At 37.1% G+C, this 15,506-nt stretch overlaps 1 protein-coding gene across 1 annotated transcript; it reads left to right on the forward strand.

Annotated features, from left to right (window-relative positions):
- The first annotated feature begins 2,567 nt into the window (after positions 1–2,567).
- On the forward strand, positions 2,568–9,716 carry sost (sclerostin). Its single transcript, XM_015387368.1, has 2 exons — positions 2,568–3,042; positions 8,112–9,716. The coding sequence occupies exons 1-2, from the start codon at positions 2,769–2,771 to the stop codon at positions 8,519–8,521; spliced, it is 684 nt and encodes a 227-aa protein (XP_015242854.1). The 5' UTR covers positions 2,568–2,768; the 3' UTR covers positions 8,522–9,716.
- Positions 9,717–15,506: the final 5,790 nt, after the last annotated feature.

Consider the following 15,506-nt stretch of genomic DNA (forward strand, 5'->3'; position numbering starts at 1 on the left):
CAGAGGACAGACAGAAAAACCTAAGCAACTTAAATGAATCCAGACACACCAATAAAGCTAGAAAACAATGAAAAACCTGGCTAAACTTGAAACTAAAAACCTAAAGAAAAACAACAGAACCAAGATCGTTACATTCCATCAGCAAATCATCTTATTTACATACTCAAATTAAGGGTGAATACACTTAATTTAAGAAATATTTACTTATTTCCAGATAGTTTTTGCAGTGAAGCGGGACAAATGGTCAGACTTTACATCAGGAGCTACATGGTGAGTGTGAGAGATTTAGAAATAAATGATAGCAATCACTTTCAATTGCACATCTGCTGAGCAGGACATTAAACCAGGTTTGGATGCGACCAAAGAAACCAACGAGAAGCAAAGAAAACCAGGGAGCTTGAATACCAATGAGAGGTACACAATGACAGTAAAACTGGGCGAGTTAAATCCGAGGGTCACAGTTTAAATGCCACCTTTGATAAACAGTTTTTCTTTTCTTTTTACTTTAGACCTTAATATTTTAGCATGAGTGTTCATTCTTTAGCCTAACTTGCCATAAAGCTATCAAACCCTGACAGTGTCATTACAAATGGGCAGATACTTTTAAATAGGGAAATAGAGGAAAATATATAAATGAAGCTTGTTATAAAATATTTGTCAGGGTTAGGATTATTAACATTTTATCACATCTTAACCGTAGTTTTCAGGAGTCAAGGATATAAATACAACCTCACAAAAAACTTTGCAGCCATGTATTTTGGATTTTCTTTCTTCATAGAACTTGTTTAAGTAGACACTGCATTGACTGTAGCAGTAACCTGCATACTGACTAGATGTATTGAGCATCGATAGATATGGGATTTTAAATGTAATTTTAGGAATAATGAGTCAGGATGGCAATTGTTTAATTATAATATATCATATTGTTAATAATCAGGTTAAATTATAGTTTAAATAGATTGAATTTAAAAATAATTGAGGTTAAAATGTTTTAGTTACTTAAGAAAACACTCTTAATAAAAATGTATTTCTTTGCAAATTTAAAATGTGAAGACATTAAATATCTGTTTGTATTTTAAAATGGTTGATTGACATATTATAAAAATGATCAACCCAGAAAAAATTAATTAAAAATATTACAGAAACTTTACCTGTTTTATCTGTATTATAACTGAGCTGAACATAAAACAGTATATGGAGGCTTAAAAAATCTTTAGCTCTATAAATAAATCATTAATGATTACCAATGTGTGTCATTTCACTTTGTAACTGGCAATGTATATAAAAATTCAACTATATTCAAATTAAAACAGTTTTTAACCCACCTTTTTGTTTTGGTTTTATGCACCTAGCAAGACTGTGGGCTTTACTTTATTTTATCATTTTATTCCTTTTATATTCTACCCAATTGTGTTGCTTTGATTATGTGAATGCCACTTTTACCCAAGTTTTAGCCATTTTGTCTTTTTATATATTTATTTATAAAACTTTTATTTTTATGTACAGCACTTTAATCAGCTGTGGTTGTTTTATAAGTGCTTAACAAATAAAACTGGATTGGATTAATTTATTTTAATAGAGGAAAAACACTTTCATAAGGTTTTAACTTTTAATGCCACTTAAACTTTAGGCAAATAATTTAATAATATACTATATAAGTGGGAAAACTGAGTGATATTTGATAAAGATTTCCCTTTATCATCTCTTCTAATTATTTTAAATCATGACAAATATCTAATTAATACATTAATTGTTTTTTTGGGTTGTAAGAAAAACTGGCTGTCTATTGAAAGGTAAGGAATCCTCATCCTGGATTCTCCCTCAAGAGGGCAGTGTTAGAATATGAGTCTCTTATTCAGTCCTCATCACTTCAGAGGAACTATCAGATAATGCCAGGAAATATCAGTCCGCATTCCAAGCAGAAATCCAGATTATTGAATAAAATGAGTTCAGGCCTTGTAAACAACTCATGTTGATGTGTTGTAGGAGTTGATTATGACCACATTAAAACAACAAGGGCCTGATGGGACTTTTTGGAGCTGAGCGTTTCTTATTAGATATAATGGGTCTGTTGAGAGTTGTGATGAGGTGAAATTATTAAGGCAGGAGATGAAGGATTCATTTGTGTAATTATATTATAAAAAAAAGGTGAAGGGTGAGGGGTTTGGGGGGGGTGTTGCAGGTTTGGAAAGACTGCTGTTGAGATAAAGTCCCAATTAAACCACGTTTCTGAAATGCTTTCTGAGACACGTAATGCACAGGGAAGCGCTAAGATGCATTGGAGCTGTGAACTCCAACAACAACAGAGATGTTCCACTTTACAGATCCTCATCCATCTTTTTTTTTTTCTTTCGCGTTTATTTTTCATTTGCACTTTTCTCATCTTTCATGACCTCTAACTTTCCCAAATTTCCTCACCTCTACTTCCCTCTCATCTGTTCCTTTGCGCACTCACCCAGGCCTCCTCCTCCTCCTTCTCCCCCCCCCTCCTCCTCCTCCCTCGTGAATGAATCGCCCAGGATCAACCCCTCCCACCCAGAGTAAGCTTTAATTGTCAGCCCCGGACGAGAACTTGAGTAAAAAGCTCCAAAAACGCGTGCGCATCTCACACTCTGGAGGCTGGAAGTGACCAACCTGGACCATTGCGCATCACATCGGCGCGCGTGTGTGTGTGTTTCTGTGTGAGCAGGTGTGTGCATGAGTAGTTTAAATAGTTATTTCTAAGGAGGTTTGCCCGTCTGGTTTGATTTATTTCTACCCGAGCTGCAATGCAGGTGTCTGTGGCCCTCATCGTCTCCAGTTCGGCGCTCCTGCTGCTGCGGCTGCAGGGATGCTGCGCGGCTGCAAAGGGCTGGAAGGAAATAAAGAACGATGCAACGGAGACTTTACCGAACCGCAGGGAAAATATGCGGCCACCCCACGAGGCGATCCTGCAGACCTCTAACAACAACAACAATAACAACAACAACAACAACAACAACACACTAAACAACAGGGCAAAAAACGGAGGAAGAAGTTCAACTTCAAACACTGTTTCTTACAGTAGGTATTATCTTTAACAAGTTTGAATATATATATATATATATATATATATATATATATATATATATATATATATATATATATATTCTTCAATAGAGAAAAAAATGCATGAGTATACAAGTAGATGGTTGCAGATATTTTCTAAGACTTTTATTCAAAATTTACAATGAATCATAACTTTAATGATTTTATTTGATTTTATACTCTTTAATTTCACCTAAAAAGCAGAGTTCAGGGGTCAGATGTCAATTCAGTCTTTCTGATGAACCTACCCATTCAGATTCAGAGCTATAGCAGAATTCAGGCATATTATAATTCTGTTATATCAAATCTAGCAAACTAACAAGTAAATAGGAAATAATAAACAATTGAAGTGCTTAAAGCTCAACTAAACATTTGTTAAATATTTTTCATATCCATCGTGCATGTAATATTCACAGGTATAAGTGGCATTTAAAGGTTTCTGTCTTCTGTAAATTTTGCGGCTCCAACAAAGAAACTCAAACCACATTAAATGCATGAATAGTTCTGAAAGGTCCAAATCTGGAAAAAAAAAAGCGCCTTCTCAAGCTGAGTGGGATCTGTTCCTCTCTCCTCAGCTCTGCCTCACTTTCTCACCAGCTTACTGATTAGCAGCACTGTGGTGTGTGTGTGTGTGTTGTGTGTGTAAGTGTCAGCGTGTTTGTGTTAAAAAACCCAAGGATGAATGTGATGAGAGTGGTTCAAACCCACATTCTTGTGGTTTCTTCTCTCCACGCAGCCTGAAACCGAGCATTCACAAAGACATCATCGCCTTTTTTCACATTGTCTTCCAGGTAGTTTCCGCCTCTCCTTATAGTATTAGTCAAGCTCTACTTGCTCCATGACCGTTTGATTGCATCAACATGTTCCCTAAATAGGGAAAACACAAAAGTTTGTTCTGCAGCGGGGCATGTCTTTGTGAAGGGGAGGTTTAGAAATTGCTTTATAAACGTAGCGCTGCTTTTGGGAATGGTTCCCACCTGTGGTTAGGAGACGCTGTATGTTGTGATAGAGGGATTGGAGATTCAAGCTGGGTGGTGCAACAGTTGTTGCCTGATCAAGGCCTCTGAATAGGAGCTCAGAGGAGGTGAATGATTAGATTAGAATAATAAGAAATTGAGGTCAATTTGCTTAAGTGAGTCTTCTCTTTGAAGAGGAAAAATAGCAATAAAGACAGCAAAATTCAAAGACTTTTTTATTTCTCATTCTCTCCAAAATTAACAATCTTTTGTTGTTACTTTATTTTTCTAATATGCAACAAAAATCAAGGATCTCAGAGGAGAAAAGCAAACACGCTGGATCACTTTTCTCATTCGACTCTAGAGTTAAGTCCTGGGATGACTTCTTATGTTTCGTTTAGGGTCATGGCAGAAGGTTTGACTGCTGGCTGGCTTCTCTCCAAATCTCTTTATAAGATAAACTCACTCAGGATGTATGGGCTAATATATGACTTTGTTTAACATTATCTGAGTGCATATTTTGAAGCACAAAAGCAATAGTAATCATTACAAGTGTTAATCTAATGTACAATAAAGAGAACAATACTGTCTGTAAAATGTTCACAGACTGTGACATAGGGACTTAAGAAAAACCCAAGCTCAATTACTTGTAGTTTACTGGAGCTCTTTCCACAGAATATTTCATTTTTCATTTCCTCTGCTCTTTAGAATAACACCTTTCTTAATGAGTCAACAATAGAGATTGCTGATATTCACTTTAATCTTTATCTGAACATTTAGTGTTTAATTTAGTAACAAAGAAAGAAGGTTAAAAGCAGGGAAATGTCATCACTTTTTTTGGCATAGAACAGTCGCAGCCTCAAAAACAAGAATCCTTTCAAATGAAACTTACGAATTATCATAGATAAGAAAATCAGTTACATGAATTATTGTATTATTTGTTCACATAGACTGAGTAACGTCTCAAAGCAAACTGTCAGTTTTAGAGGTTTTTAAACATCATCAAATAGTGTTAACTGCTAAAGCTGTAAATCACCATCTCATTAAAATGACTGTAAACTCTGGGAATCATTTCAATGCACCTTGTTGTGCCATCCTATTTGTAAAAGTGGAACATTAAAGAAACATGAAGACCTAAACTGGAAGGAGCGCAGATCTGATTAACAATCTGATAGTTTTTTTTAGGGGGGAGTTTAATGCAAACGAATGCAGCTTTGATGCTTCAGGCACGATATACGAGCAGCAGTATCACTGGATCAGATTTTTAGGGTGAGAAAAAAAAATCTGAAGTCCTTTGTTGATCCTGTTTTCTAAAGAAAGCCACAGAGGCGAACAGATCCCTCTGTGAGTGTATCACTCCTGTATTTACTGTTCTTCTACTTGTAAAGAAATACGGGTCAGCGACTCGTGCGTGCGGCCGTTGTAAAAGCTGAGGCTCAATTATAGGATTACATGTTGAATGCGCTGTCATAGATCACCCTGGCTGATTTTCACTTTATTGAAAACTGTAGAGTGCTTTTTCAGTATTGCTTTAAAAGAACCAGACAACTGTTTATTCCTCCAGAGCTGTATGTTTACTGAGGGTGAACAAAATCTCAATGCCTTTTTTGTTTCTGTCTTCCAGACCTGCGTTTGGTTCGATTCTGCTTTTTTAATGGGCCTCTGGTCTGGATTTGCTATCAGTTTATTGCTGCCAGCTGTTTTTTTTTTTTGTCAGGCGCTGTTGTCAGCTAATGATCAGGCCATGAGTCACTGCTCCAAATCTGTTAAAACTAAAACATCCATCTAATAGTTCTAGTTGCTCTTTTATAGTCTAAAAGTTGCTTTTTTTTTCAGATGTTTAATTAAGTTGTTAAGTTTAAATTAAACTATATTAATTAGTAATGATATTAGTAATAGCTGGTCTTATTACCTCCCAAAAATGTACCTGACAAATTAATATAACTAAAGCTCCCATTCAATGAACTTTATCAAAAGGACCTAAATACTTGCTGGATGCATAATTCAAAATACAAACACTTAAGTCAAGAAGAAAATGATCCAAGGACAATAACCAATGTATTTACAGACTAATATCATTTTATATATATAATAAGATTTTATTTCTAAAGATTTAACTGGATGGGGAAAAAAAGAGCAACAATTATATCAGTATAATATATCGGGGGTTGGGTGTCACTGCCAAGAAGTCTGAGTTTCAACATGTAATGTTAATTTGAGGAAGAGTTTGGGAGGAATTCAGTAGTTTCCAAACCATCTTTGGACTGTCTGCTTCTCAAACCAATACAACCCAAAAATAACACGAAAGAGTCAGTCTTCTTTTTGGACTGTTTACTTTTTCAGAATCAACTTGCCTTTCCGCTCCAGGGTTCCATCTCTTCAGTCCCACTGTCAGGCTCGGCTCCAGCATTCATTGTCTCTGGCTAAAAGGTCACTTGGTGCAAAGAACAATGCTGCTTCTAGCTTAATTTTCTGAGTAGTTCTTCTTTGTTTCAGATGATATGACATAAAACCATGAATCATGCAGGTATTAAGATAATTAGATAAATTCAGCTAAGCATAGAACATTTAACATCAGGATTCAGATCAAGCCAGGTTCTGTCTTGGCGTGGAAGGCATTTTGTAGCTCCTTCCTGTATGAGTTGTAGAACCCAGCAGGTCTTTTTCTGGCAGCAGTCACCTAAAGGAGCATATCAGCCAATCAGCAACTGACTTGTAAAAAACATGTTGTGGTAGAAAGCGGAAAAAGAAATACGGATTCTATAATCTAATACTACCAGATAATTTAAACTCATTATATTAAAAACAAACTACACCCTAAAAACAGATTGTCAATGAATTTTATCAATGTGGTTGGTAGTTTTGTGTCCAACCAATCCAATTTGATAGTGTTTTTAACCAATCCATATTGGTAAAGGGGAAAACCAATGCAAATTATTCACTTTGACTAAAATATTGATTAATTAGTGTAATAAAATTGAAATCCAGGACCTGGGTTTAAAACATTAATCCTTCAGTTGCAAGGAAAACTCCTGTATCCATTGTATCCTGTATCCTGCATTGCTCATTTGAATCTACTCTAACTTAATACTTATATTACAACATAGGCTATCTGTATTTTGTATTTTCATCTCTTTTTATTAATTTTTTTGTATTATTTGTAAAGTGACCTTGAGTGTCAAGAAAGGCGCTGTTAAATAAAATGTATTATTATTATTATTATTATTATTAAAGCCAAGATTTGCATGCTGTACACGTACACATCATTATAAATGTCAAATAGGCCCATAACTATAACACTCTAAACATCACTACAGCCAAACATTCAGTTACCATTTTTACTGGTTGTTTGGTTAACCAATTGGTAGATCAAAAACCAATGGCTTGGTCAGTTTCTGACCAATATATTGGTTAATCTAACCAAAATTGGTTTAACCAAATAGATTGGTTGTTTTTTCTAACCAATCCATTTTAGAGTGCATATTTAAATATATTTAAAAAAATGTTTTCAATTTGGAGCCTGGAGCAAGTTTCACATTCTAGGTTTTAAACATCTGATCATTTTTATCAGATAAAGACAAGAAGGTTCTTACTAAGAGGTTAATGTTTGTTGCCATTTAAATAAAAGAAATTGTGGTCGTAAGAACATATTCACCGAATTGTGGAATGTAGGATTTATCGGGAAAAGCTGTTTGATTAAAAGTCTGCTAATCATTATGTTAGCTTAAAGGTGCCACAGTATATGTATGATTCGCTGGGTTAACATTACTAGTGTCGCTATGACTAGAAAAGGGCATGCAAGTTTAGGTCATCTATTAGTTTGATTGAGTAAAATAAGATATTTGCCTTTCTAAAAAACAATAATAAAAGTTTTAATGATTTTAATTTAGGAGGTCTTGATGATTTTAAGGACCGTTTCAATACACTTCAGGTCAGATTTACGGATTTGTTCACTACATTTAATGATTGGAAAGGGTTGCTCCAATCAATATTTTATTTAACTTTGCACTTGATACTTTGATGGAGGCATGTGTCATTTTTTGTGGTTGTGTCGGCTCCGGTTCTAACTGTGGCACTTTTTCCACTAAGATCCCTCCGAGATGAGCTGCAGGGAGCTGCGTTCCACCCGCTACATCACCGACGGATCCTGCCGCAGCGCTAAGCCCATCCGGGAGCTGCTGTGCTCAGGCCAGTGCCTACCCGCCCACCTGATGCCTAACTCCATCGTTCGTGGAAAGTGGTGGAGAAACAGTGCGGCAGACTACCGTTGCATCCCGGCGCACTCCAGGACACGAAGGGTCCAGCTGCAGTGCCCCAACGGCAACACTCGGACTTACAAAATCCGAGTGGTCACCTCCTGCAAATGCAAGCGTTTTAGGCCCCACCACAACCAGTCGGTTGCCAAGGAAGTGCCGAAAAGACAACTCAGCAGGAAGCATAGCCGCTTGTCACAGGATCGGAGCAGTAACAACACACCACTGGTGGACAATTCATATTAAATCAGCCAAGGACTGAGACTGAACACGCATACATGTTACTCATAAACCAACATATCTCCTTCATACAGAGAAGGGATGCAAGAGAAAGACAGAGATTTCATAAGCTAATTTCTTTGCATGAAGAAATGGATCAGCTCCAGTAGTGATTGGTTAGGAGGGGACCTGTCAGGTCTTCCTTTTAAACAAAGTTTGTGTAAAGATAATAAGAAAACTTCCTAAAATCTTCCATCCCCATCTGTACAAATATCAAGCAGATGCTGAACCTCACTCTGTCTTAAGCTCCAAAGGTGCATCTTCTCTCCAGAGTGATGGTAATCCATCTTCTTTAGTGTTTGGGACGTCAACGTGATTTTAAGAGGCTCCCAGAAAAGATGATTCCAGACAGACAGCCAATCACAGCGGCTCTTTTCTCAAATTAGAAACGCAGTCAAAGGAGGCAAAGAAACGAAAGTTAATCACCGATCTGAAACTAAGGGGGATGGGCAATAGGCATTCCTGTGACTCCCCATAATTAGCTCATTCCTGTGTTAGGATTGAGTGGTACAGAGCAATTTCCTTTTAAAAAAATCATGACTTCCTGTTTGCAGAGGTCACGCAGAGAGAAAGTGCCCATAGTGTTTACGAGGCATCAGAAACCATTAGGGGCAGAGCTCTCTCTCTCTGTCGCACCCAAACTAGAATTGTGTTGCAGCAGGCCAAGCTGAGCAGAAATCTGTTTCTTGTACTAGTCAGCAAGATTTAAAACCCCATCCTCTCTGTAAATAATCCAGGCAGGAACATTCAAAGACTATGAGAATCTCAATGAATTAATTTCTCCAAGGAAGCAGCGATGCCAGGCGTGTATCGATTTGAAGTGAACTTTTGTCATCTCTGCAATGTTTCTTTCTCCCTTAAATTTCTTAATGATTACGAAAGTGTGCTGCATTTTTTTTCTCTGAAAAATCCATTGAAGAAGCAACTGGCAAGAGGTTTAGCATGACTGTACATATCAAACCTGCACGCGCCTCGCAGGAGCAAAGGGAGGAGACCCAAAGAAGGACTCTTAAAAAGAATGAACTGCATATTTATTTTTTATGACCACATTTAAATTATTTATACAACCTTTTGTAGCAACTGATAGTCATTATTGTCATATAGTGTGATTGAGAAAATAAAAGATTATACAGTACATGAATAAAAGTAAAGGCAGATGTATTTGAACAAAATGGCCTGGTTGGTATTTATTTGTGTTATAAGCAGGAAATTACTATTGTAAGCTTTTATGTAGTTTATTGCAAGGATGATAGAATTTTATGTGGATATCAGACGCACATTATCTTTATACAAAGAATGACATTTATTTCAAAGACTTATGTTTAAAAGAATATAAAAGTAGGATATGAGTGGTTAATGTAGAAACACTATCATAAATTAGACTATCCCTGAAAAAAGTGAGAAATGATGTTTACTTCTTTATACACAGCATATTTCAAGTACTTATTTCTGTTAAATTTGATCAATTTGGAGAATATTTGATTAGAGGATAAAACGGAATTACCTGAGAAATTAAAATATGTCCTAGGGGACATCATGGGGAAGATCTTTTTTAATTGATATTCAAACATTCAAGCTGCATCCCAACACATTATGGAAAGCTAAGTAAAAGAGAAAAGTAAAATTAAAAAAGTACAATTGCTAATACTTAGCTAATAACTTTCCAGTTTTTTATTTATTCATCAGAATATATTTGGTAAGGGTTGTACTAGATGTTACCAGTGTTTAATGTGTTCATGATCCAGCTATGAATCTTTCTGCATTCAGTTCACTTTATTTATGGATACATCTTAAGACTATTTCAAAAATAAGAGTGTAAGGTTGATGGTCTTTCCATATTGCGCTTAGCATGAGTGTGCATTGTGGTTTGTCCTGCGTATAGCAGATGCAGATAGCCACAAGCAGGGGCGGATTTAGGAAATTTGGGGCCCTAGGCAAAGACAGGCATGGGGCCCTCTGAATTGAGAAGACAACATATAGAACAGACCCATTATACAGATACAGAAATTTTTAATAGAATAGACTTAGATTATTTGTTCTACCTTTTGTCCCTCTCTTCTTATCCTTTTTCTTGTGGTTTTCTTCTGTGTTCTTTAGTCCCTTTCTCTAGTAGTCTAGGCAAAGGCAGGCATGGGGCCATCTGAAATGAGAAAACAACACACAAAACAACAGGGCAATTATACAAATTGACATTTTAGGAGAATAAACATGCATTGCTTTACCTTTTATCCATCTCTTCCTGTCCTTTTTTCATGTTGTCTGTTTCATTTTACTCTCTTTTTTTCTTTTGTTTTATTGTCTTCCTGTCTTTTTCTCAGTCTGAATCTCTCTCCCTTTTGTCCTTGTCTTTTTTTCTTATTCTTTTTTTTCTTTTACTCATAATTCTCCTTGTTGCCCCCTTTTCTCTTCCTGTCCCCTTTTCTTGTTGTTTTCCTCTTAATGTTTTGTCCCTTTTTCCTAGTAGTTGTATTCTCTTTCTCCCTAAAATTTCATTTTTCGAGCCTTGGACTCAGCAAATCTTGCAATGAGAAGATCCATATCCACTGACTTCCTGCTCAATGGAGAGTGGACACTGTAGGGGGGGCCCCGGGACACACTTAATATTATAAGCATTCTAATGGCATTTTAGCTAAAGGATTTTTATCAAAAACATAATTAATGTGCACAAATAAGTAATAGCTGTATTAACCATACATGTAAAAGGAGTTTTAGGGGGCCCCCCAGGAACTTGGGGCCCTAGGCAACTGCCTAGTTTTGCCTAATGGTAAATCCGCCCCTGGCCACAAGCCCCTCATGACTCTGTGTAGACATAGACAATAGATGGGTGTATTTTGAGGTGCTATTATTCCCCCATTACACACAGAACGATATATACTAGGTGCTCCTTAATACAAGAGGGAAATTATTTGAAAATATAAAATTCACAATGAAGGTTCGCTACAAAATCTAGTTACTAAACGAGGTGTTTTTCAGTGTTGTATTCAATATCATCAATATATGGGGGTTAATTGAAAGAAAAAAAGTGTGGAGAAACAAAAGTGCACAAGCAACACAGATGACCAGAGACCCTAAAGGGATGTGAAACAAAGCTCAATCTAGGGTTAGCAGATTGAAGCACCATAATCTTAAAGCCACTATTAAAGCAATCCAGGGTTTCTTAACACATTAAGTGTGTGATAAGCTCATCATCTGTATGGATTGATGCATTAGAAGAGTCTCAGGGAAGTACCCGGTACATAGAATATATTTAATTAATTGCTTTAATTCATTCTCATGATCAGTCACCATGTAACTATTTCATATAAAGTTTCATATTTTACATGGAATAGCTGTAATAACTACACTTTATGATCATACTTAATTGCCACATATAGCTAAAACATTTTTTTAACCACTACATCTTTATAAGAATTAAATGAGTTCAGCTATATCATTGCAGCCGATCCTGTGCAGAGAAATTCAAACGCTCCATTGTGGCTTTGCATTAAAACCAGCATTCCTCATTGTGACATCTCAGTCCGAGCTCAGACATTTCTTCATTCGTGGTGAATATACCCATCATTCCACATCATTTCTCTCTGCCTTTCATCCCTGGGGCTTTCTCCTTTATACACACTGAGTTTTAGAGAAGTGAGCTTTGTTGAAGCTGGTTATATCCAGAGCCAACTTTCAGACTTTGCAAACCTTGAAACTTTGGTATTATGTTCAGGCATAAAATGAAGTGTCCTTCCCAGCCAAGTGAGAATTCAAATATTACACAGAAAGTCACTGTGGTGAATGTAACAGAGTTTATCCTTTGCTGTGCCAATGCAGAAAGGCGGATATTACATTTCTCTACATCATCCATTATGTGCATTCATTATGTTATGTTTAAGTTGTGTTTTCCAAGTGAGCACTGACCTCTCAGCTTTCAATAAGTCAACTAACATGGGACAAGCAGACTGAGAAATTCAATAACATTTCCGTAAGAACACTGCATGTCTTGTGCCTGTGTGTATTGATGCCGTCACATGTTAAATTTGGAAACCTGCAGATGACCCTTGCAGAGTTGGGTCAGGCCGGATCCTCTCCAAAAAAAAAGAAAGTTCACAGCACTTCGTATAGGCCCTGATGCAAGTGACAACGTTTACTTCCAAAATACCAGGTGCAGAGGTCCCAGAGGGTTCTTCCTCTGTTGCAAGGCCAGGAACTTGAGCTCAGCCCTAACGGTTCACGAACAGTACCTCTGTTAAATCATGGCCCCTTGGAAGAATATTTATAGATCTGATGTACTGGCTTTAGCAAATAATTGCTGACTTTTTTTTTCAACTTTTGGGCAAGAGAAGTAACAAGAGAGTGCAGTGGGGGGAAAGAAAATCCAGTAAAATCTGCTTTTCTTCTGCATGAAGACTTCTAGCTTAGCTTTAAACCAATAATTTGGATAATTACAGCTGTATCCTTCTTTAACAATAAAGTAAAAGATTATTCTCCTAAATTTTTGCCATGGTTTCCTCTTTTCGACATTGAGATGGAAAAAATATCCACACTTAAGGTGCATTTATTATTTGCACCTGCTTAACTGTTTGTAACCTAAAAAGCAAACTTTATAAATTAAGCATTTAGATGAAAGAAAGATGGACTCTTGATTCAGTGGCTTTGAAAGTGGAATGGCTCTCAATGCTAAATGAGATGGTTCCGTGTTTCCAAAACAGTTGTTCTTCTGGGTTTTTATGGAAAACCATCACTTTGGTTGACAAAGAATGGTCCGAAAAGGAAATATTTACAAAGTGACAACCATGTGAATGAAAACACCTTACTAATTTCAGAAGTCAGGGGAGAATAGACAGACTGGTCCAAGATAGTGAAAAGGAAACCACCAAAAAAGCAACTTGGGAAGGAAAAAGAAGGTTTAATCTGATACCAGTAACGTGTGCCTTATTAAAATGACTTATTTCTGTTGTTCTTTGGGTTGAGCTTGCTTCTTGTTTATCCCAAAAAGCTATAAAGAAAAACAGAATGGTTTGAACGCCGCCAAAAGGCCTAACTCATATATAGCCAAATGCATACGAGAGATGGTCAAATAAAAAGAACTGTAAATCATCTGCAAATACAGAAATTCTTGACAGATGCTTGTTTTTGCCAATGGAATCAAACTCTGAACGGCACCAGTGGAAACCTTAGCGGTGATATGCAAAGCAAGAAAAAAAGGTCTGTCACACATCAGCAACATGACCATATAAATGTCCTTCAAAGTGTTGGGTTTTTGGTCTGCTGCCTGGGTAGTTAAATGTGTTAGAATGCTACAGATGTTTATGGAGACAGAACATACAATAAGAACTATACAAAATTTTGCAACCAGCCATGATATCTCTATGCTTTGAGCCAGATTCTTCTGGAGGTCTTTCAAAATGTTTTCTTTGAAGTTAGGCTTTCTTAACAATGGCATTTCTATGTAGAAGCCCACCAATCACTGATAAAGAACTTTGAAAGACATTCAACAGTCAGATAATTAACCAATCAAGCCCGCTTAAAGAGATCAGAGAAAAATCTGACTCCGTAAAAGCAGACCCTTAACAAAAGAAGAAATTACATTTAGCAATTGGAAAAATAAATCCCTACATTGATAGTTTACTGCCTGGCCTTTCAGTTTCTATTTTCAGAGGTGTAAGCTACATCCGTTAAAACATAGATGGATGTCAGGTTTGTATGAATTTCCTCTCAGTTTCAATCTCAAATTCTTTATGTGCATTCCAAGTAGTGCATGAGACATTTGGCCTAAGGATTTGTGTTCTTTGGCATGGTTCATACCCCCGGTGAGTAAATAATGGGGTATAGTAACTGTTGGGTTACTTGTCAGAGGAGCTGGACTTGATGATTTGGCCACTAAGCCTATGGAATTCCAACAAATCTGAGGAAAAAAAAAAGAAACTCCAAAAACAGTTCCTAAAAATAATAACTCTATTCAGAATCATGGGTTAAAGTGTTACCCAGTTGCAGGATTAGTCTACCTGGACCAAAGTTCTTTCATTTGCTTGCATTGTCCTATACATGGTCAAAAGATTTTACCTACCTCAAGACGGGCATACCCTGTAAATAAATAAAATAAATTAAACATTATTGATCTCACATAGGAGAAATTTATCTCTGCATTTAACCCATCCCCTTGGGGAGCAGTGGGCTGGCATTGTGCGGCGCCCTGGGACCAGTGTGGGGTTAAGGGCCTTGCTCAGGGACCCAGAATGGAAGTCTGGGGGAGTCGGGGATCGAACTCCCAATCTCAAGATTCAAAGCCCTATGCCCTAACCACAAGGCCGCCACCCCCAATTGCCCTCTATGAGTTTTTGCCCTTCTTGCGTCAATTCTCCAGTCGTGCGAGAATTTTTCAAATTGGGTTTTAGACTCATCATGCGTCCTGCATCATGTATACAGGGATTAACAAGAGTTAATTAGACTCTCACGACCACCTCCTGATCAGGAATCGTAAGGTAGGGAGAAAATCAAACATATTTGAAATTTCAGTCGGCCGTGTGGAGGTGTTGGTGAGCAAATCCTGCTGTTTAAGCAGAGCTAAAAGCTTCTACGAGCTGTTTTACGTGAACCTTGTGCACTGCGCATTGGCAAAAAAGGGAATTCTTCTACTGCTTCTAGATTGATGATTCCAACCAGCTGTATGGGTTTTGGACATATATTGTTAGCAGTTCAATCGCATTAGAGCGTCAGGCCACACAGTGTAACCTGCTTTCTGATTTCCACTTTGTTTCTGCAGCCTGTCAGTTTGGGAAGGAAGCCATAGTCTTGGAATGTTTGTGGTTGTGCCATCTTGTTTCTATTTCAGAAGATGGACTGAACAGCAAATTGTCCTATTATCCTAAACTGCTTTTAGCCTCTAAAAATGTGTGGTTGAGCTGTTCAGTAGGCTCCTTTAGATGCGGTAATAGGAAATAATCCAGTTCGACTTCTTTACCTTTGTAGG

Source organism: Cyprinodon variegatus, unplaced genomic scaffold, assembly GCF_000732505.1.
Source record: "Cyprinodon variegatus isolate N-32 unplaced genomic scaffold, C_variegatus-1.0 Scaffold18, whole genome shotgun sequence".
Taxonomy (NCBI): Eukaryota; Metazoa; Chordata; class Actinopteri; order Cyprinodontiformes; family Cyprinodontidae; genus Cyprinodon; species Cyprinodon variegatus.